General features: G+C 34.1%; 2 protein-coding genes across 2 annotated transcripts; one reads left to right on the forward strand and one right to left on the reverse strand.

Moving 5' to 3' along the window:
* Nucleotides 1–2454: 2454 nt before the first annotated feature.
* Nucleotides 2455–9220, forward strand: LOC120336495 (uncharacterized). Its single transcript, XM_039404185.2, has 13 exons — nucleotides 2455–2588; nucleotides 3163–3355; nucleotides 3767–3921; nucleotides 4006–4180; nucleotides 4501–4679; nucleotides 5117–5219; nucleotides 5705–5906; nucleotides 6116–6288; nucleotides 6378–6546; nucleotides 7198–7268; nucleotides 7443–7620; nucleotides 8425–8529; nucleotides 8969–9220. Exons 1-13 carry the CDS (start codon nucleotides 2504–2506, stop codon nucleotides 9080–9082), a joined length of 1902 nt encoding a protein of 633 aa, XP_039260119.2. The 5' UTR covers nucleotides 2455–2503; the 3' UTR covers nucleotides 9083–9220.
* Nucleotides 9221–9894: 674 nt separating this feature from the next.
* LOC120336493 (uncharacterized) lies at nucleotides 9895–21279 on the reverse strand. The gene is made up of 15 exons (XM_039404184.2): nucleotides 20321–21279; nucleotides 20082–20211; nucleotides 19654–19749; nucleotides 19045–19181; nucleotides 18517–18777; nucleotides 17283–17385; nucleotides 16844–16961; nucleotides 16601–16777; nucleotides 16118–16331; nucleotides 15594–15696; nucleotides 15129–15290; nucleotides 14219–14386; nucleotides 13789–13880; nucleotides 12717–12887; nucleotides 9895–12472 (listed from the first exon to the last, which is right to left on the reverse strand). The coding sequence occupies exons 1-15, from the start codon at nucleotides 20382–20384 to the stop codon at nucleotides 12216–12218; spliced, it is 2253 nt and encodes a 750-aa protein (XP_039260118.2). The 5' UTR covers nucleotides 20385–21279; the 3' UTR covers nucleotides 9895–12215.
* Nucleotides 21280–21746: the final 467 nt, after the last annotated feature.

The following is a 21746-nucleotide window of genomic DNA, read 5'->3' on the forward strand; positions in this document are numbered from 1 at the left end:
ACATAATTAATCATTATCCTTTTCGTAGTAGTTGCTACTCAATGTTGGCAATAGCAAGTCTCCAGCTAGATCAGTGGTTCTTAAACTTTTTGGGCCGCGCCCCCCTTTGAAAAATATTACCAACTTCGCGCCCCACCTTTTTTGCTTTGAATTTGAAAATGCTTTTGTGATGGACAGGCTACTATATATTACAATAGCGCTGTAAGAGTGTTGGTCTCATAGCGTCATTGCTCGGATTGTTTAGGCATAAAACGCATCGGAGTCAAACTTCGCCATTCATTGTCGTATGTATGAAGCCAAATAGTGGTAATCATACATTCTCGTTTTTCCGCTTAGTTTGGAATACCTGGTAAAGTCAAACTATTTTTTAGGTAAAACTAAACACGCAATAAACCTACGCATAAATGTATTTTCCTTTACATAAGGCACGTGAAATTTCAATGAATTGTTTACTTCATCACTATTGAGCAATGCAAAAATGATTAACTGCAAAAATTATTTACTTTACTGTTTATTTACTAAGCAACAATTACAGACTTCTTAGCTTTCCTAACGTTTCCAAAATTCACTACCAATACAATTGGACAACCACCAGGGTAAAAAATACAGTTTACAAAATGGAGAATTGCGAATAAATTTATGTAAATTTAAAAGCAGGTCATTTTTTAATAGTTAATATGCATGTGGATTTTTCCCCGGCTCTCGATCGCTGAAAATAAAGTCGCTAAGGCGTTTGCGATTGCAATTTGTTTAAATATCGATTGTTTTTATCAGCATGGCGTTAATTAAGCCGTACAAATTGCAGGGACAGCTCATATTGGTGTGTTTTGCAGAAATGCGAATCAAAACAAAATGTAATCGGGCACTTTGCCACACATTTTTATGTCCGCGGATTACCGCGGTTTTTTGGGGGCAGTGGTGCTCTTATTTTATCGACGCAATCGCAGATTCAATTAAATAAATAAAGCAACCGTTAAATATGTATATCGGTCATGGATTTAATATTTTATTCAACAGAAAAACCATGACATATTCATTGAAAAAGTTGGGTTTTTCAACGAGTGGCGTAATCTCGATGACGAACTCAGGAGCCGTACCGCGGGGATTTCGAGTCGTTGAATATGTATTTTTCATCTACTAATATACTTTATATTTATTTAAATTGCACCAAATCAAATTTACTTTCTGGGATATTATACCAGATCTTTCTAAGGACGACAACAAATTCGCATGAGCGCAATATCTATCAAAACTAAATATAATCGGGCAGTTGATCACACATTATTATAGCCGTGGATTGGCGTGGGATTTTTAGTTTAGTAATGACTAATTGGTAATTGGTAATGAGTTTATTTTGTCGTGAGTCGCCACAACCGCGAGTTACCTTGAACACAAATGAATTGAAATGGTGAGACATTTTGAATCTTGTAGTTGTCATAGATTGAATATTACGAAACAGAAAATTTTATTATACCGCGAAAAAGCCGGTATTTTTACCGAATACGGAGACCGTTTTAGGAGCAGTTACATGGATACTTCCGATTTCATCTTGTGACCTCTCGCGCCCCCCTAGGGGGGGGCGCGCGTCATTCCCCAGTTTAAGAACCACTGAGCTAGATCAAAAGAGATTGGCCATAAAGCACTTTTTTAATCTCAACTAATATCTTCACCAATTCATTATGTACACAATAAGTATGGCAATGCCGCTAATGCATTTGAAAAAAAGCAACGTGGACTACGAGAACAACGTCGTTGTACATAAGATAGATAATGATTCTTGCCTCAATGATTAGAAATAGTTGCTGTCAAAAAAAATATATATATGTCTGTTATCCAGTATAATGTTACGTTAGCGTGTTAAGCCGTTTAATTTCCGTCGACTAAAGAACGATTTTGATGATTTATACTCATGAATAAAATACAGTAGGCCTGATTTTCATTCACCAGGCATGTACCACGTTTTATTATTTACTGGTTTTCTTTGATCAAATGATTTCTTTGATGTAAAATGTTTATTTGTAAACAAGTGCTATATAAATGCCCGAATCTGTGCATGACTACTTGGTATAATGAAATCATCATAGTGAAAACCATTTGCATGGTAGGTGCATAATTATAAACATATAAACACAAATATGAACTCAGAAACTGAGGATTCTGGTTCACTCAGTAAGAAAATGGTTGAGAGAAGGCAGCTTTTCATAGCTTTTCATTTTATGGGGTGTTTCCAAATTAGGTGTTTCAGATATTTTGCTATTAGTGATGAAATCATTAGCAACTATTAAACTATCACTGGGATAGAAAGCTCAATAGTCATAGATAAATTATAAAAATAAATATTGAAGTGTGAAATTCCAGTATAGGAGAGAAACATCGGTGGCTAAGAAATTAACAGAACACTCTTTGAGGAAAGCTTGCAAAACTTATACTGTAATGTCTATTTATCAATTACAATAGATATATATAATCAATATTGTTTGTACAAATGTAACTACAAAATAGAATGAATTCTGTTATTTATTCGATAGTTGTTGTCTGTTATCTCATATTCTTCAGCATTAACAATATGATTTCATCTCCGGCGGAAGGTAAAGTCTGATTTATTACTGTATATACTTTATTCCATAACGGTTAACGTGTTATTTGTCTGGAATACTAGTGTGTTTTGCGCGTTATATGTTAGTGCCAGCTACCTCACAGACTATCAATATACAATTTTGCGGATTGAAAGTCAAAAGCGTGTTATGACCACTTTTAACACCAACATTGGGCATTATGTTTAGCGCTGGATGTTGTCAAGATAGTACAATCCCCAGGCATCATTTGTCATGCGGCTATAGAACATGTACAATTACGATAAGCAAGTGAATTTTTAATCTTGTTTACCTAGTATCAATTTATACGTCGATGTTGTAATGTACTGAGAATCTGCAACCTTCTATGAAATCTATTACAATTAAATGTACTTTGGGAACGAGAAAATTTATTATTTCGTAAATAATATTTGTGCTGCATGACGAGGAGGATGTTAAATGTAATAACTTATATTTCTATATCGCGTAATTAATCTTTGTACTACACGAAATGCACCCAATGTTAAGTGCTTACGATATGTAATATGAATATCTCTTTCTTGGAGTTTTCCGAACGCTGTTTTTTCAGGCTGTCATCACGGTCTTCATAGAAAGAAGAGAGAAGCCGGGTCAGCTCTTACAGTTCAAGAGTTCTTTCCTGGATGTATGAGAAATCTCTCAGCAGATATACCAAGGTTTGAAAACAGGAGTTGGGAAGGATCGGTGGCATTTACGCTGTTCCATTCGACGTGGTATGAGGTTATTGGGAATGAAACTTGCATGTGAGTAATAATCCAGACATAATACATCCAAAATTATTTCTCATTTTGTTTTGGCTCTTTGGACGGTCCAGCACAAGTTTGAAACATATGGGACCACGAGGAAAAAAACTAAATGAGTCATTATCATTTCGAGGCGTTTTATGTATTAATAAATAATATTAGTTTGGATATAGACTATACATTCTAACACTTTAAATAAAGATTTTGATTAGTGCACATTCGTCGCAATCAACCACATAGAAAATCGATCGACCGAAAGAGCAAATATCTTGGTATAAATTAAAATACCAATATTCAAAGAGTTGCTGCACTTATTCATCTCCAGATGAAATATTCCATAGCGGAAAAAATTATTCAAATTGAGTGATTGGCCTTAATCATATTGTTAACAAAATATATTTTTATTTCCAGAGACGCCTATGACACGATTGAATGTTGGAACGAAAATTTACCTGATTATATTTCAAACTATACTGATGGAGTCGGTAAACCGGCATTAAGACTGGCACAAGAATGCGTTGTGGAATACTATAACCAATTTTTTGGACTCAATGTTACCATCACAGGTTAGTTCTTGTAACACATCATTAATTAATATATCAATAATTGCAAGGCGCTGTGATTGTAAATTTTAAATTCCAAACTTGCAGCTTTTCCAACTGGATCTAATGAACCGAATGATTCAACATGCATAGCAGTAAATGAAACATACTACAAAACCGAACTTGTTGCTGACCTGAATACAACTGAATTAGAAAGTAGCGATCAAACTGTTAATGAAATTGATGATACTGTTGCATTTGTTATTGATGATATGATATGTCCGTGAGTTTTTTCTACTGTTTATATACTATATTCAAACAGCTAGAACTAGCATATAAAATTAGTAAAACAAATTGAAAGCATAACAGATGATTATTGACGACATCGTATTTAGAAGACAATTGTGAGTAAACGTGTTGGTGCCCTCATGCGATACTACAAAACGAAGGTGCGTATGAGATTCTATGCATACTATTTCTGCTCTGAACTGTTGCTATCTTCTTTTCTCCTTATCTCATTTTAAAAGTTTTACACAGTGACTTAAGCAAACCATAAATTTCATGCATACAAGCCGATGAAATGCAATTCTTGAAATTTTCTAGGAATTGTACGTGCGCTGATTTGTTTGCTAATGATGAATATGTTGAAGAATATGAATTTGAAAGTGGAATATCCTGTGGCGACTGCTGGACAACAAGGCTTGCTACTTCGACTCGCGAAAAATCTCCGATAAGAAAAACTGGATCAAAGTTGGCAGTCAAAAAATCTGGAGTGAAGAGAAGTGGGTATTCCGTCATTCCGGTTAGTATACTTTCAAACTTATATATATTCATGTATGGGTTTCAATATTGCTCAAATAAGAACGATTATCGACTAGTACAACGCCTTGACAGTGTCGGCTGGGATTACTTGGTTCTTTGCGATGCTAATTAAGCCTACGAGCTAACGAAAGGAGGAGGAAAACACCATAAAGTGTCGCTTCTTATTATTTCATAACAATCATGGTTCTAAACCGGCTCATTTTGTGATGAATAACATGAAATATCATTTGTCATGTATACGAATCGCCTTTTTAGCAGTCGATCTTTTAAAATCGAGTTGTGAACAAAAATTTATCTGTTTCCTGTTTCCTGGGGCAGACCCAATGCCGGTCCGACACAGATACAAAACTCAGTCCCGACTTACAATCCTAATGACGATGCCGCATTTACTTTACAGTTAGAAGATGTGCAAGAGATCCCATTCCAGAATCAGATTACGAAATTGTCAATGACCTTTTACAAATGAATATTTCATGTTTTGATTCCTATGTTGAATTGAGGTAAAAATTTCAAATAAAGTTTTTTTTTTATAAATTTATATACATATATGTATATGTAGAGCGACCTCAAAATACAGAACCCAGGTCATTTGGAACGTATTCTAGAGAGAACATAACTTTCGTGCATTCCAGATTACTGAAACCTCTGGGTACAATCATACATAAAAAAGTTCAAGTGTTGATTGAAAAATTTTAATTTTTGATGGGATAGTTAGAAATTGATGGGCTCTGTTTTGGGGTCACCCTGTGAAACATTAAAATACTTGAAATACATTTAATTAAGATGAAAGAGGTTGAAAACCTCGAGATCACGTGAGCATTAACAATGCAATTAAAATTGCAATCATCACAATGACTAATATTAGTAGAATAGTGTGGAAATAAGATTTGAGACCACTAATCAAAATAAGCGTAAAGTCGATTGAAAAAGGTACTTAAGCAAATATTCTCGTCATCCGAAACTAAATCAAACTAATACAATTCAGAATAAGTGCCTGCGGACTCGCCACACTTAACTACCGACAGGCAACTGAGTTAGCAATTGCAGATCCGACATCGACAGATGATGTTCATTTCTCCCAACTTGATGATGAATGCAAACCCGTAGTGAAAAGGCGTAATCAACCTCTAAAGAAAGAAGTATTTTTCAATTTCACTCAATCTGCTTGTGATGCCTATGTTGTACAGGTGAGTTGGTTTGTACTAGTTCAAAATTTATTTAAAATGCTAGCGTTATATTACAAGCTCATAAATGCTCATTTTATTTGTACGAGTTTCTATATAACTCAGTAGTTTGTTAACAATAATTACATATTATATTTTGGCTTCATGAGGAGAAATGGAGGAGGCAGCAACACGACTTTTCGAACCTACTTTATTTCATTGTTTTCGGTCAGGTAAATCCAGATGAAGTCAATTACGTATACGGTCTTCGGACATTGGAGCCAGATTTCAAGTATCAAGAAGACGAAGTTCTTAGACGAATTCTTCTTAATCTCAATATAACATGTCGATACCAAAGTGTTTACAGAAATACCATTCCGTTTGGAGCAATTACGATTGTTTCAAGGTAAATAAAATTGTCGAGTTTCGTGAGTTACTTCGAGAAAACAATCACTTATTGTTAGAAAAGTATTCAAAATATCATTTACTTTATAGAACGGTTTCTGTAAATCTGGCAAGCAGTATTGGATTATCAGTTACAATGACTGTATACAGAGATTCTGATTTTAATGAAACCTTTACAAGCGAAAATAGTGAAATTATAGTACCCGACAAAATATGGTTAAGATTCACGCATGACGGAAGTTTGTCTGAATACTTGGAGGTGAGTTCAATTCTGTAAAAATTTTCTTTATTTGAACCAACTTTTACTTGACCATGGAGTTTAAAATTCATTTCATATCAGCGGGGATGAGTTAGAATATACGAATCCAATTTCTACACAATTTTCAATGACGCTATTTAACCATTTACCTAATCATGATTATGAGATCACCTATGTGAAAAAGCGTAAAATTTTATTTTACCACCATCAAATTTTTCAGCGCATCTATTATCATACTTTTCGTTTATAAGGGCACATCGAACTAAAAAAGAAGTCATTCTACATAATTGTGTGTATATGTGTTCAAGGAGAGTGGGCATTATTGACATATTATTGACCTTCAACTTAGTGGCAGCTTAAATTTAATTAATTCATATTGAAATATGAAGCACGTTGTTCAGCTTATTAATGGGAATAACAAACTTTTTTGGAGTACATACGAACCCATGAAGTTTGCAACGACGAATAAACGCAGAAATTCTTTCTAAGCTGAACTAGGTGACTGCTCGTGGAAGGTAATTTTTTATGAATGATAAAACTGTTACTACAGTTTTTTGTATCAACGGTTCTGTAAGTACACAAGAATTGCGAATGAACAAATCTTTTATCCTAATTCGTAAATTGTAAAAAAAACAAATTAATTGCATTTAGATTGATTCGTGCTGGATCACACCCGATGAAAATAGAGAAAATCCAATTTTTTATGAAATCATAGAAGACGGGTGAGAATTACAACTTAAGATTATATTTGAATTTCGTTAAACATCTAATCACATTCTACAAGCATCGTATTTGGTCTTAACATAACCGTCATAACTGCATATGATCTGCCAAAACTTCTACATTCAATAGAGTTGTTTAGAATTTAGAGAAATAAAATATAATAATTCTTTAAGATGCACTATTGAGGAAGATGGTGTAAACATAGCCAAAGAACTCCATACATGCGAATCAAACGTAGCTAGTTTTGGTTTCGAATCTTTTATGTGGGGAGCAGTTGCTGATTCAAACGAACTCCATTTGCATTGCGACGTCATATCATACCTTGATACAGATCCATATTGTGGAAATAAGGTAATTTCTTAATAACGCTATCGCATAGCACTTTCCAACAACATATATGACATTTATCACTCAAATCCATCTTAGTATCAATTTTGTGGTAGTGGGTAATAAATCCGTGTTCACACTCAAATTTGACCCTATTTATGAAGCCAAAATGTATGTAATACTGTACATGATATTTTGTGTGAATATGTTGTAGCATAGGTTGATTGGATTAGGAACTTAGATGAATAATGGATTATGTACACTAAGTACGTGCAAGTGTTTTGTTCCAAAGATATTTTGTTTCAATTGTCAGCGATTGTGATAGAAGTGTCTCCCAAATCTAGTAAAAGCGACCAAATATTGAATGAAAGCAAGTTTGATGGAATTTTGTGAGAAGCACGTGTTGCAGTAGAGATTCTTGGTAAAATATCGTATCGCAAATTTGAAGGAAAACAGTTCTGCAATCTCATGCTTTACCTAACGCACTGACGCTACCCACACAAAGCTTATTTTCAGCACCGATATTTGTAACTCAATACAAATAAATTATTCTGGTGGATCTATTTTTCATTGGTTTCATTTATTCTCAAAGTCTATTAAAATTTATTTTGGAAAATAATAAAATACACAATATATTTAGACAGAAAAATGTGAGAAGGAAAAATAAATGGAAAATTCCAAACATTTCGTTAAAAACGTCCTAAACTTATATTTGCTTCCCAAAAATTCATAATTCAATTAAAAACAAATACACTGTTGTAAAAGTTTACATAAAGATGTAAACTTTCTAATTGTTGCATTTTATATTTGATGCTGAATATATTTTAGAGTTGCCAAGTAACTAGGAGGCGAAAACGGTCCATATCGAAAAAGAGTACAACGATGGGTGCTTTATTTGTAGGAAGCGGTTCAAAATTATGCACTGATGAACATGTAAGAAAATTAGCCGAAACAATGGAGAACTGCTTTATATTTATTGGATTTCATCATATATGTCCATATTAAAAAGTCAAAAATTGAATCTGCCTGATGACACACCTATTCTCGCTTAAATTAAACCATCCAATAAATATTAAATTAGTATGACGATGTACAATATATATAGCTAATTAGCATGTAATTGAAACGATTATTATTGTACTGTCGTAGCTTAAGCGTTTTGAATTACAACCAATCTATGCTATGTTCCATATTTCCTCTTGAAGGATACATTTCATGCAATTCTCTCAGATCTTAGTTTTGTTGCCGTACAATTGCCGATTATGGTCCATAATTTGTTAACAACTCAACTAAAAATTTAGTATATAATATAATGTCAGTATACTAACTAGCCAAACGAAAACTAACAATTTTGTATTTTGCTCTCACTCAGGGACAATCCTGTTCGGAAATTTATTTCGGATGTGATGAATATGGAAAACCAAAATGTCGTTGTTCAACAGGACGAAAATTAAAATCAGATGGATTAACTTGTGAACCATTATGACCTCATTCCGTGCCCATCTACTGAACTATTTTCGTGGTTGGCGTGCTGAAATTATTTGAGAACTGAAATGAATTGAGAACTGAGCAAGTTTTGTAGACAACAATTCAGTATCGAATAAAAATAGCATCTTGCGTATCATCAGTGACTGCTTGTATATGGCATTGTTTAGAGCGGAAAAAAATTATATAGTATTTTATAGTTTGAATGCAGATTTGACGAAGTGCACGGCTACCTAAATAAAGTTACGACATGGCAATTAGCTAGCACAAATGCGTGTACTAGAATTCTTCTTACTTTCAGATGAAATTTTCTAATAGGTCATGTTATAGGTGAACTGGGCGTGGTTTCGATATCCCTGAAAAACAATAAAGCACTGTTGGGCACAAAGTCCTGATATATATATATAAAATGTTGAAAAATTGTGGAATTCACTATCGCTTTTGCAGCGTAGGTGAACATACTGGAAAGTTGCTACTTGCTACATTTCAGATATTATTCTCAGAAAATATTAAAATAAATGAACTAGGCCTACATCTCCCGGATATTAATTAACTAAAGGAATGGTTTGTCAGACTCGCAATTCTTCATTGTAATAAGCATTCTGAATAAAATATTTTAAAGTGTGTTGGCAATTGAACAAGTAATAAAATAAGTATAGTTGTCTAAAAGTAAGACAAAAAAAAGAAACTGGACCTCCAGAAGTATGCGCACCAAGATGGCGCACAGCCTGAACATAGTATGTGTGTACCGGTCAAGATTCAGGCTTTGCGACATCTTGGTGCGCGTACTTCTGAAGCCCCAAGAAACTTATATGGCACATAGTTTAAGCATGAAGTTTGGTCATTGTACGTGATTTTGAAGCTTTTTTGTGTAAATAACGTACTTTGAAACTACAAATAATAACGCTAAATGTATAACCAAAGGCCGTATTCCAGCAATTTCCCCTCTTACAATTTGATGAAACAAATTCACTCGGATAAATACAGAGTTATTTGCCTGAATGCATAATAATGGCACTCCGTGCTCTTGAAAATTCAACACTGGTGATTTAGAGGAGCATATGACGGCAGGTATATCATGTTCAAGCAAGCGCCACATTGCTGTCAGCTCTATTCACAATTACGAAATGACTGCAAGCTGAAGAAACGTGATCACTATGACTGCAAACAGTACAATTGTTTCCCTAGCACCCCACGTATGGTATTGCACACAGGTTCTTCTCGTTGTCGGTACAGTCGTAAACTGTTGTCCAGAATTTTGTTTATCTAAGGGCAAGCAGTATAACATAGATGTACTTTCAAAACCGATGTTTTCAGTGCAGTCTATTTTCCCGAACGTTATGACTAAAATTCTGGAGATTTCTATTTGATCCAAGCGAGGGCAGCAGAGGTCGTACCACTGGACTGCTCAAGCATCTTATTTGCGAGTTTGACTCCTTGCTATTTATTTATGAAATATTTGCTCATTTGCTAAATTTGTTTCTTATTTGAGAGACTAACCCCTCGCTGCTTAAAATAATATACACCCAAAGTTATATTTATATACGAGTATATATTGTTTTCGGACTTGAGGGGCTATCCCCTCCCCTTGATGCTGCTTCAAACAATAGTTATGTATTCAAGTTGTTTATTTGCCAAAAATGTTGTGTACATGTATATACACAGGGCTCAGTGATTGTATTCGGGGAATTGATTATAACGGCCGCCCCATTGGCTTTTAAATAGTAAATAAAACGAGATGTGATCAATTGTACATTTAAAATTTAGATTCGTGCCATCCGTACTTGCTCATCATCACGCAGTCAGTGAAGGGCTGACGTTAAGCGCTATAAAACGACATCGATGTTGGATTGGGACGGATAGCAGCTAGCAGCAGCACTATTTCACATCATTGGGATTTGCGATGCTCCCGACCAAGTTTCTGCTTGTATGGTACAATGTTAGGATCGAAGTATAGAATGTTCAAGTTTCTAAAAATCTAAACAATTCATCTCAAAGCATATTCGCAAGAACGTAGGTTCGCTCAAACTGTAGACTTTGTGACGTTTCATTGAGTTCTTCATAAATTCTCAATAAAATCTTCGTATATGCTAACCGAGGCAAAAATATTACTTTTGAATCAATAAGACGGTCCTAGTGCAATTACGTGCTCACTTTGCCGATATAAACGGTTGGGATCCTGAGTTTTGACTGTGGATAATGAGTCAGTTTATAATGAACCGACAATGTAACGTGTGATGTAAGATATCGGAAAAAAACATGTTGAGTGGTGAATATATAAATGGTTGTAGTAATTTTAGCAAAAGATTTAAGAAGAATTTTAAAGATTTCGTTTTGAACAATGCTCTACACAATTTTCCAATGCTAGGTAAAGAGCTCCGATATTTTGTAAGGGCGGAATCTTTCCGGTTCAATAATGCCTAACCAACCTATTTCATCCTAGGTAGGGTGGTGGGTATTAGATTTGCAAGCTTGTCCATGGGAAACTTCCCATGAGGTGGGATGGGACAGCACACATTCGTATTTCGTTAGAACATTTCGTCGGTACAACGTTTCGTTATGGACTTCGTGTCCATATATTAGAGCATTGCTCTCTTGTTAGTTATAAAGAGCAAAATATATTCAGCATTGGAAATATACTTTGTGCATGGGCTGATGAACACGTGTATAATAGTTATGAATATAAAGTTAACAAAGTCCGTAAATTTTGTTGTTTTGCGTGTCTCTTCGTACATTTAGTAGTCCTATTTAGTGGACGCTAATTCTAAATTTAACAATTTTAATTGAATTTTATTTCAATGGTAATCCCATGAGATGGGATGAGATGAAATGGGATGGGACAGGCATAATTGCTATGGTATGGGAATGGGACAAAAAATATGTCTTATGGACAAGCCTGGGGATTTGACACGTAGACACCTGCGATGCCTCACTTGGCCATCGGATGCACCTACCATTTTAGCCATACGATACATATAATGTTTTATTAATAATATTCAGATCTTGAAGAAAAGCATAACATATACGTTAAGTTTTTAAAAATAGTAAATATGATAATGTTCAGAATGCCTGGCAATGAAGGTAAAAAGGCACAAACTGGGTCATATTATGTTCTTGCTCCATTCATTTTATTCTCATTGCAAATGTTTATCGATGTCTGTGATCATATCGTATGGGTGATCGCCAGCTCCGACTGATTTCAATTCTACGCCTGTTACGCTTTCTATAAACTCATAACTCCTATTAGATGCCCCTCCTGGTCCGCGTATTTCTTCGTACTTACGCGTGGATGATTGATCTGGATCCTTTATATGTTCGTAGGAATGGTATATATTATCTTTCTGGTCACTTCTTTCCGACGGTTCCAATTTTCCATGGCACGATTCTATAGCTGAATGTAAACGAAAATTTTAGAAACTCTAATAGGAAAAAATATGTGATTACTGATTAGTTGTCTTTTTTCCTACTTTAGGTAAATATATATTTTATCACTTTCATAAATACGTCTTAATTAAAAAAATAAAACAAAAATAAATTTTATTCCGTTATACCGTCACGATGCTATCTTTTTTATACGGAATACTAAATTATGTGAAAAGATTTTTAAAATGGACTATTTCTAACTCAAATCATACCGGACTTGTTTAGTTTTGCACTATACGATATTGTTGAAATGGTATTTTTTTGTTGCTCTTCATTTTTTTCCTGCTTTTTTCTTTTCACGCAAGATACAATTGTACCGCATGCAACCAGTATGACTATAATCCAAATTACTAAAAGCAATATGGCAAAGACGGGAAATTGCTCTGAAATAAAATTAAATTAAACATTTCTTGATTAGTTAAAATTAATATAAGTAAACAATAATAAAAATACCGGCCGAGTTTATAATAATAAATAAGTGAATAAGCATTAGTAACCTAAACACGACATTGCAAACTTCAAAAAAACAACTAAAAATCAAGTTTTATAAAACAGCTCAACAAAAAAGTTACAAAAACAAAAAAGATAAAACAAGGTAGCACTTCTATAATATATTTCTTATAGAGTGTTCCCCATGAATTAGAATAGAATTTACGTATTTCACACGGGGGTAAAAGCCTATAAATCGGCTTAATCATATGGCGGATTTCGTTCCATACCAGTTTTTGTATAGTGTGTAATTAGTTAATATGCGCCACACTACGGCGACGAGGAGTTCAACAATCCTCTTGCACATAATCATCTCACGCGGAATTCGAACCCGCAGACCCAAGCGGGGTAATCAGAGGTGCGGTGGCAAGCGTATTTCTAACGCTTAGCACGATGTGCCATACCGCCCAGCAAATTAGCATATATCTGCAAAATTTCGGATCATCGGACTTAAATTTGAAAGATAAATTAAAGGTTTTGTCTCCAAGCGCCTTCAACCACCTTTGGGTGATGTACATTTTGAATGAACCTGTCTTAGTTGCGAAAAAAAAATTATCGACTACGATCACTCCAAAACAGCAAAAAGAATTTATCGAAACAATATACACATATTCACTTCGTATCAAAAAAGAATAGACGATAATGGAACCATAATAAACATTAAACATTCAATATATGCCTGGCAGTGCAGTCGGCGCCTTGGACTTAAGCACAAACGGTTGTATTAACTGACTAACTTGTTGTAATCGATTTCCATTTTTAATAAACAAAAAAAATTATTCTATCAGTTTTTACCTGGTGGGTCTGGTTCTTTCTCAAGCAATAAACCATCACTGACTTGAAACAACACTCTATTCGTTGTTGGAGTTGCGGACACGATATGAATTCTGCCACAAAGAATTTGTTCTAACGAATATTATTGCCCAGCAAACAGTATTTTGGGTCAAAGCAATATTAATAAATTGAAGATGCTGCAAGGTATTATTATTGCCGTACATTGATAGGTAAAGTTTAACGAATAATAGAAGCCAGTACACGTTGACATCCTTATTTTTGGGGCCACTATATGGCGTTAATATGATTTCGTTACTGTTTGTTTTAACATTTGATTGAGTTCACCTTTTTTTTCCATTATAAAACGAATCTTTGACCTTCTGATGCGGTCATTCAAAAAAATATGAATAAAAATTTGCGACACTTACATGTATAAATTTGAGTTACTTACATGTATGATTTCTTTGTGCTCAGTTTCATGTTGTATCCTCTGAGTTTCATTGGTAGATCGAAGTAAGACTCGTTTGATATATTTTTCCTGTGTTTTAAATCCCCGTGCAAATAACATGTCGTGAGAGACTTTGTTCCAAGTGTAAGAGTGACATTCCCAGACTTATAACTGAATGGAGAAGGTTCATTTAATGAAGATAAAATATTTTTTAAAGAAACCAAGAGCGTATAAGAGCCCAATTAACATTTTTTGTGGGGGTTAGGGATCTCTATATTCAAACTCAGCCATATTCACGGAATATATTTCATTTAACAAAATGTTTACAGGTAGTTTCATAATAAAATATATGACTCATTTATGTTAAAGATGAGATAACTATGTTTTCGTGGAGCTTAAATTTTACCGGAAAGGGTTGACGAAAAATTTATGCGTGTGGCGTTTTTTCTCGGTTGGCATTGTTATTCTGAGTGAGAGTCAAACATTTTCAAATATACGTGGACAAGATTGAATCAATAACGCTAATAATAAAGCCGTGACTCGGATAAAATTTCATAACCTCATTTACACATCAAACTGATTATTGAATATAGAGTATAAAAAAACAACCTCGAGGAATTGTGTTGACAAAACAACCTACAGCATTCTACATCGGTATACAGTATTGAACTCCTCCTACTCACGTATTGTAATCAAAACACAAAACACACATTCATATTTTCATCACAAAACCACGCTCAGTCGCTCTTACAATAAACACCATTCTTAATACATCAGCACGTGTATTAACATCGGTGTCGAGTCATTACTTGTTATTATAAACAACTTTTTGGCAAATGCCCATATTCTGGTTGAGGATATACAAGAATTTTCGACGCTGAGAATATTTTAATTCGTAGTAACGTAGACTTGCTTTGTTCTGTTCTGAAAGTATCGTGTCCTGTTGAGAGAAAGTGCAATATATTCTGATTCCGGTACTGTGTCGCCAACACTAGCATTTATCAGTCGTTGTTTAAGGTATAAAGTTGCAGAAACATTTGAAATGTTTGTCCGTCTTACAACAACGAATATACAGCTGAAAATATACACATTGAAAACATTGAATTGTTTTTTGATACGATTATTATTTTTCAAGTTCTTTTCGAAAAGTTGAAACATTCGAAGCTTTTTTCATTCCTACAACATTAAATATACGGCTGAATATTGCTAAAAATATACACATAATATGAATTCATGTACCTTGTAGATATCATATTACCAGAAAGTTTATTTTCACTTACAATCACATTGGCTAAACTTGGCTAAAAGTATTTAATTGTTTATAATAATATTATTTCCACAAAAAACCTTCAAGTCATTTTACAAAAAGAAAACATACCTGATTGGTCCATTGCCTTCATCAGGTATTTTCACATTAATTGCGAGAGTACCGTTGTCAGAAATGCTGTCATTTGTCGTCGGCTGGTCAATAAATTCTGGTGCTGTACCAAATTTACATTGGAATAGACAAACATCAACCGGGGAAATGAAGATAGGATTGCAACATTTTGGTACAACTGCTATTACTAGTGGGTATGCAATTTCATCTGTTTATAGTTTTGAAATTGGCCGACATAATGCTACTGTTTTGTTCAGTGGTTTTCAACCTTTTTGGTAGAGCGAAACCCCAATGAAACACTTTAAAGACTTGAGGAACTTTTATGTTCAATACTTGAATTGCCTACTTATATATATATAAGAGTGAAGCTCAAACTGACAAAACAATATGTGCATATAATGATACAGACTCTCAGTTAATAATAGAAGCTTGCAGACCCTTGGGCTGTACTGACGTAATTCTGGGGTTACGTAAACCACTGGTGAAGTAATAACTTGCACAATTGTGCAAAAGGTTTTAATTACCTTTTGTATGAGTGACACATTCTCCGTCAGGCACTTTAAATTCTCCGTATCCAGCGCATGTTTTAGCTTGTATGGTCACATAGTATTTTCTATTAGGAATATTTGGAAATTGGAAGGTCTGATTTGTATAATTATCTAATAAATATTCAAATGTGTTTGATGGTATTGAATATCCGAAAAACGGCACTTTCGCCAATGAACTCGAAACATTAATCTGTAAAATTGAAGTAGTAAAATTATTTGCATGGCATGTCGTTACATTCACAATGAAGCTAAAATATAGTCTGGGATAGAATTGTGTTTTGCTCATAAATCAGGTCTACCGGTTTGGTTATTTGTATGTTTAACATAACAGATGTCATTTAATAAAGGCCGATTAATCTGAGATAATGGGTGTTGGATTATATTATATTATATATTATATTGCCGATATCACAAAGGGTATTTTTACAGAATTAAGATAAAAAATTTACAAAAATTTACCTTAAACCCAATAATATCGGAATGCTGATTTTCCAATGGAAACGACCAAGAAACTTTGCAAAATCCTTTGTAAGTGTCAATGGAGGGGTTTGAAACAGGTCCAGGCAATCCTTTTGTTTTTAAACCAGGGCTTACTGCAGTATATGACGAGTAACAATCAAGTGGACATGGAAAAATCTAGAGTTATTGCAGATTGATTAAAAATTGGCAGTTGTTGTTAAAGCATGCAACAAAAATATTTACCTCCAATCTATAAAATGTTGATGGAATCAAATCTTTGAATTCGATATTAACATTTCCATTTGCATAAACGTACTTTTCTTTAACTATAATGTATCGTGGACTGATTTTCAAAATGATTCTAAAATCAAAAAAGTGTAGATCCAATTGAAAAAAGAAAATATTAAGACTTCGAGTATTGAAATGGCTATTTATATATACTTTTTGAAAATATTCAAAAAATAGTTTTCATCGCAGAAAGTATTTTAAAACGTGGGTCTATCTAAAAAAAAAATGAATCACGACGTGTAAAAAATATCAAACAGTAGATAAAATCGATTAAAACTGTATATGTACGTTTCACATTTTAAATAATACCCATGTAATACCAAAACCTTCAACCAAACGTGTGCATAAAACGTAAGAATATTGGCGAATTAGTCAACTATACGAATGTACTCACTTGTGTCTTAACCCAATAGCTTTCGGATGAGATCTCCACTTGATGATTAATGTAGACTCGCATGGTAATGATGTTCTTGATAAAATTGTTGGTCGACTTGGTACTAGTCCATAAAAGCAATATTACTCACAAAAATATTTACAATAAAATATTAACAATGTTAAATGTCCTTCAATTGACTGCTAATCACCTGCCTAATTTTGATAAATTCATTCTTTGCCAGTATATATGCATAAACTAATAAATTAAATATTATCGCTGAAGGATGTTTTGCCAAACATTCACTATTTTGTTTAATGAACACATAAATTATGCCTTTTGTAGAGTTGGCCATCTTCATGACAATTGGCACCCTATGATAATTAATTTTACACCTAACTACGGACCGTTTTGCAAATTTCTTGTTGTTATTTTTGTGATCGTATCAGTTTTAAATTTTTATTGCCCAGAGATGGTAGAATTAGCAAAAAAGCTATTACTTTAATACAATCTCCCCTTTTTTTCAAATTTTGATATTTCATCAAAAATTTTGACGTTTCAATTTAACTGAAGAGAAACGTTTTGATTTCATACTGCTAGACCACCCCCATATTGTTGGTCAACCAATTTTACCAGCAAAATCGGTGCTCACATACGTGGCCGTAAATACCGATTGGCAACCTTCGTCCTCAAATATATGATAATTGCTTTCTTTTTTCAGTAAAAATATCTAATTTAAAATAGGTCATTTGTGATCTAACATTAAAAAAAAAACATTCGAAATTTTATCAGACGCTAGTAAATTTATTGCATAAATATACGTACTTTCAAATTTGGTTATTTACATTGACTCGTTTTCTGAGCCCCTTTGGGTGTTAATTGTGAGTTTAGAGTTTGGTATGTTCTTAAATATAAGTATAACTCAAATGACTATCTTCAGTTTGTCTGTTAACGAGTTTAGATCAATTGCAGTATAAAAAAACGAAAAGTAACATTCAATACTTTTCAATGGCTGCTGCTCGAACCATTAAAATTAAAAAGATACGAACTAGTTTACACTCGTCAACTCGTAGAAAATGTCAAAACAAAAGTCAAAAAAATATTGGTAAAGTACAACTCTGTGGACAAAGCGATAGGGAACCCCCTATTAGCAATAATATTATTTACTGAATCTCTCAAGTATCATTCAATAACGATACATTGTTTAAAACAGAAAAATAAATGAAAATTTTATATTCGGAAAAAGTTGATGTACCTCTCACAACGGCTTGTCCAGATCTCGTTCCTACAGTGTTTTTAGCAATGCAATTGTACACTCCTTCGTTTAGTAAGTTTGTATTGGATAAGTATAAACTTGATTGACCTGTGCCTTGACTTTGATACACTCGAGAGGATGATGTGAAAGTAATTTTATGGTTTCTGTAATACCAGAGGACGTCTGGAGTTGGATAACCAGACAGTTGACAAACGACGGAATTGGAAGTTTGTTTTATAGAAATTGTTGTTCCAATCCACCCTGAGAAAAATATCAATTAGGACTTATTCAACGACTATCACAGTTCGCTCTGCCTTTCTTGAGTAATAATTTTATTATTATTAATATTCAAAGCCCCCACCAAGTCTCAAAATAATCAAATTAATAATTATTCAGTTTAGTTTAAAAATTCGAATTGCCATGGCGAAGGCTTTGTACAAAAGATCAACAATTTCTTCTACAGCCCTAAACAAAATTCTTATTCAAATTTTTAATGCAAAATCAATCTTCTCACTCAGAAACACGTACATTTCCTTTGGCAGACATAGCCAAATTTTGAATTCCGAAGTTTGTCATCTATCAGGCCATCCTTTTTTCTTATAATTGCATAGTCTTCATTACCCCCGAAATTCGGCCATCCCCCATTGTCTGGTTGACCGGGTTCCCTACATAAAATATTGAATGAAATAGGGTTTTGGTAATTTTTTGTTTTCGTAGCAATGCAATTAAAATCCTAACTTTTGCGCGCAACTATTCTTATATAGCGTGAATATTCATTCTCAAAAAAGTATTCCAAAATCTTCTTTAAGTTCCTCATTAGTTCTGCATTACATTAATATATGCGTTTAAAACTGCATACTTGAATACGTAACTTAACATATAGAAATGATAATACCCGGCGGTGTTAATGCAATATTCGCGAACTATTGTTGGCTGTCCGGGATGTACATCGCTTTGGATTATTTTTTACCGACTGTATAAAGCAGTTAGTTACCATTTTCATTGGTCTACGTTGAAATTCTTAATGCGAGATAAAAGGTTTGCTAGTGACAAGATTGGCTATAGATCTTGTAGTGTAGTGCAATAAAAATATACTAAAAGTAAAATTGAATAATTAACAAAAATCTAATAACTAACCACGGAATACCATATGCATATGACCCGCCCAACCATTTCCATGTTCCTCCGCGTGACAGCTCATATAATCCTATCCACAGCTCATTGATGGACGTACTACAGTACAATGCAATATAGATTAAAATATGGGATGGACCCAACAAAGAGTTATCATTGGACCAAATCAGTTAGATATTTCACAAGTTTCTTTTGATATATACTGCTAGGATGGTAATATTGATATTGAATGGTATCGTTATTTTCACATACCATTTTTGACAGGACATCCACCACGCGGGTGTAATAAGTTGGTAGGCTATACCAAAAACACAGAACCTCTGCCTCCTATATAAACCCGTTTTTAGGTAGAAGTGCGACATTACACATTCGATCGGTAAAAGGAATAAAACCTTATATAACGTGACAAAAAAATTAAAACAATATTCTACCGCCCTAAGTTAGACCGCAAGGCACTTAGTGCTTCATCGGAGTTCACAAGATTGAATCCCATATTTTGACAAGATGCACTTGCTCCATCCCAAGTCACGCGACTTGAATAGAATCTCCACTCGTAGCCGGCTGCAATGTGAAAACCAAGTTTAGAGGCAATTAGGCAATGTTGCTATTTGAACTTATTGCTAATTTTTTCATCTCATTATTGTACTTTGTCGCTTTACTGATTACTTACCGTGAACGGATTTTAAAGATACTAAAAGTTGAAATGCTAAAAGTAAATTGTTGAAATTAAACATTTTACTTCAAACTACTGGTTCACCCGCAGTGCGACAATGCGGCAAACAAGGTACGACGTGCGGTATATATAATAAGTTACCACTTCTGTTCAATTTTACAAAATAGGATTTTTATTATTATTCCTCCCACACGGAATCAATGACAAAGTAGTACTATAAACAACATTTAAAATGACACTGAAAGTTTACACAACATTCAAAGACGGAAAATAGGATGAATCGACAAATTCTTCAACAAAACGCAGTATGCTCGCACTTAACAGGACTCCTCCCAACTGACAGGTTTACAACCTACATATCCTATACCACAGTTATGTTTTATTTCCTGTATAATTCCAACTTGGAAGGTTAATAAGGGTCAATATAGGCCTTGACGTTAGCCTCACCCATATACCCAAAAGAAAAAAAATACTTCAGCATTGCTAAAAGATGACTGTTCTAAAAGAAGCATCGATTTGAAAATGTCGAGTCGTGGTTATAAGACATTGGTATAGATAGTTTGAAACTCAAATGCGTATTGACAGCACCTTATAAGGAAAACAGTTTCTCAGTCTTCCCATGGTCCAGAAAAGTAGTCAACTTATGAGGCCAATTTACGCGATTTACATATTTCATGCTTCACATATATAAATGCATTTCCATCTAATATTACTTTTATCACCAGGAAGGCTAGATACTTGTAGTGCCCATGGATACCTTGTGCAAATATATTTGCCCATGCCGACTATATTTTGTATGACAATTTCTTTTGTGCAGTGTATCGAACTCGTTAACAACAGGTTCCCTCATTTCAGAAGTGCATGCTCACACATGCCTACATAATTATGACAGACACTTCATATAAATCTAATCTATATAATAAATGGAAAACATAACTTTCGAATCGTAAAATATAACGCTAAATTACACATTTGCTGCGGTCGTCCTATAGCGGAAATGGGAAGTTTTTATGGGGAACGGTAGACTGTGGTACCTGACTTGGTAATAAAGAAGTTACTCGGATCAGTTGGTATGTCAATTCACGTTGAAATTGAATCATGAAAAACGGATCAACGTCACAGTACAGTATGTTGGACAGTCCTTGTACCGTTACCCTCATACCCTGGCACAGGCACATTACTGGTCAATTACCGCATATGATTTTCGTTTTGCCCTCCATGTCCATAAATTTGAGCATAGCTCCCTTGTTTTAATTATATTCCTAAAATCTTAATTTCAGAAGCCTTGAAAACCGAGTATTTATGTTGTGAAACAAGCAAATAAAGTGAAAATGTACATGTTCCTCACAAACAAATCTTAGCGAAGCGAGAATTACGTTCGGTTCTCAGCTGATATGCCTCCGCGGAACAATGTTCCCTCTAA

Source organism: Styela clava, chromosome 2 (genome assembly GCF_964204865.1).
Source record: "Styela clava chromosome 2, kaStyClav1.hap1.2, whole genome shotgun sequence".
Taxonomy (NCBI): Eukaryota; Metazoa; Chordata; class Ascidiacea; order Stolidobranchia; family Styelidae; genus Styela; species Styela clava.

Bases quoted from the DNA above. Each gene is read 5' to 3' on its own strand.
- LOC120336493 (XM_039404184.2), bottom strand. From the start codon at position 20,384: ATGTTTAATTTCAACAATTTACTTTTAGCATTTCAACTTTTAGTATCT. The intron at 16,778-16,843 runs GTAAATATTTTT...CAATAACTCTAG, and splicing joins CAACATTTTATAGATTGGAG to ATTTTTCCATGTCCACTTGA. The intron at 13,881-14,218 runs GTAAGTAACTCA...TCTTTGTGGCAG, and splicing joins AGCACAAAGAAATCATACAT to AATTCATATCGTGTCCGCAA.
- LOC120336495 (XM_039404185.2), top strand. From the start codon at position 2,504: ATGAATTCTGTTATTTATTCGATAGTTGTTGTCTGTTATCTCATATTC. The intron at 2,589-3,162 runs GTAAAGTCTGAT...CTGTTTTTTCAG, and splicing joins GATTTCATCTCCGGCGGAAG to GCTGTCATCACGGTCTTCAT. The intron at 4,680-5,116 runs GTGGGTATTCCG...TTTACTTTACAG, and splicing joins AAAATCTGGAGTGAAGAGAA to TTAGAAGATGTGCAAGAGAT.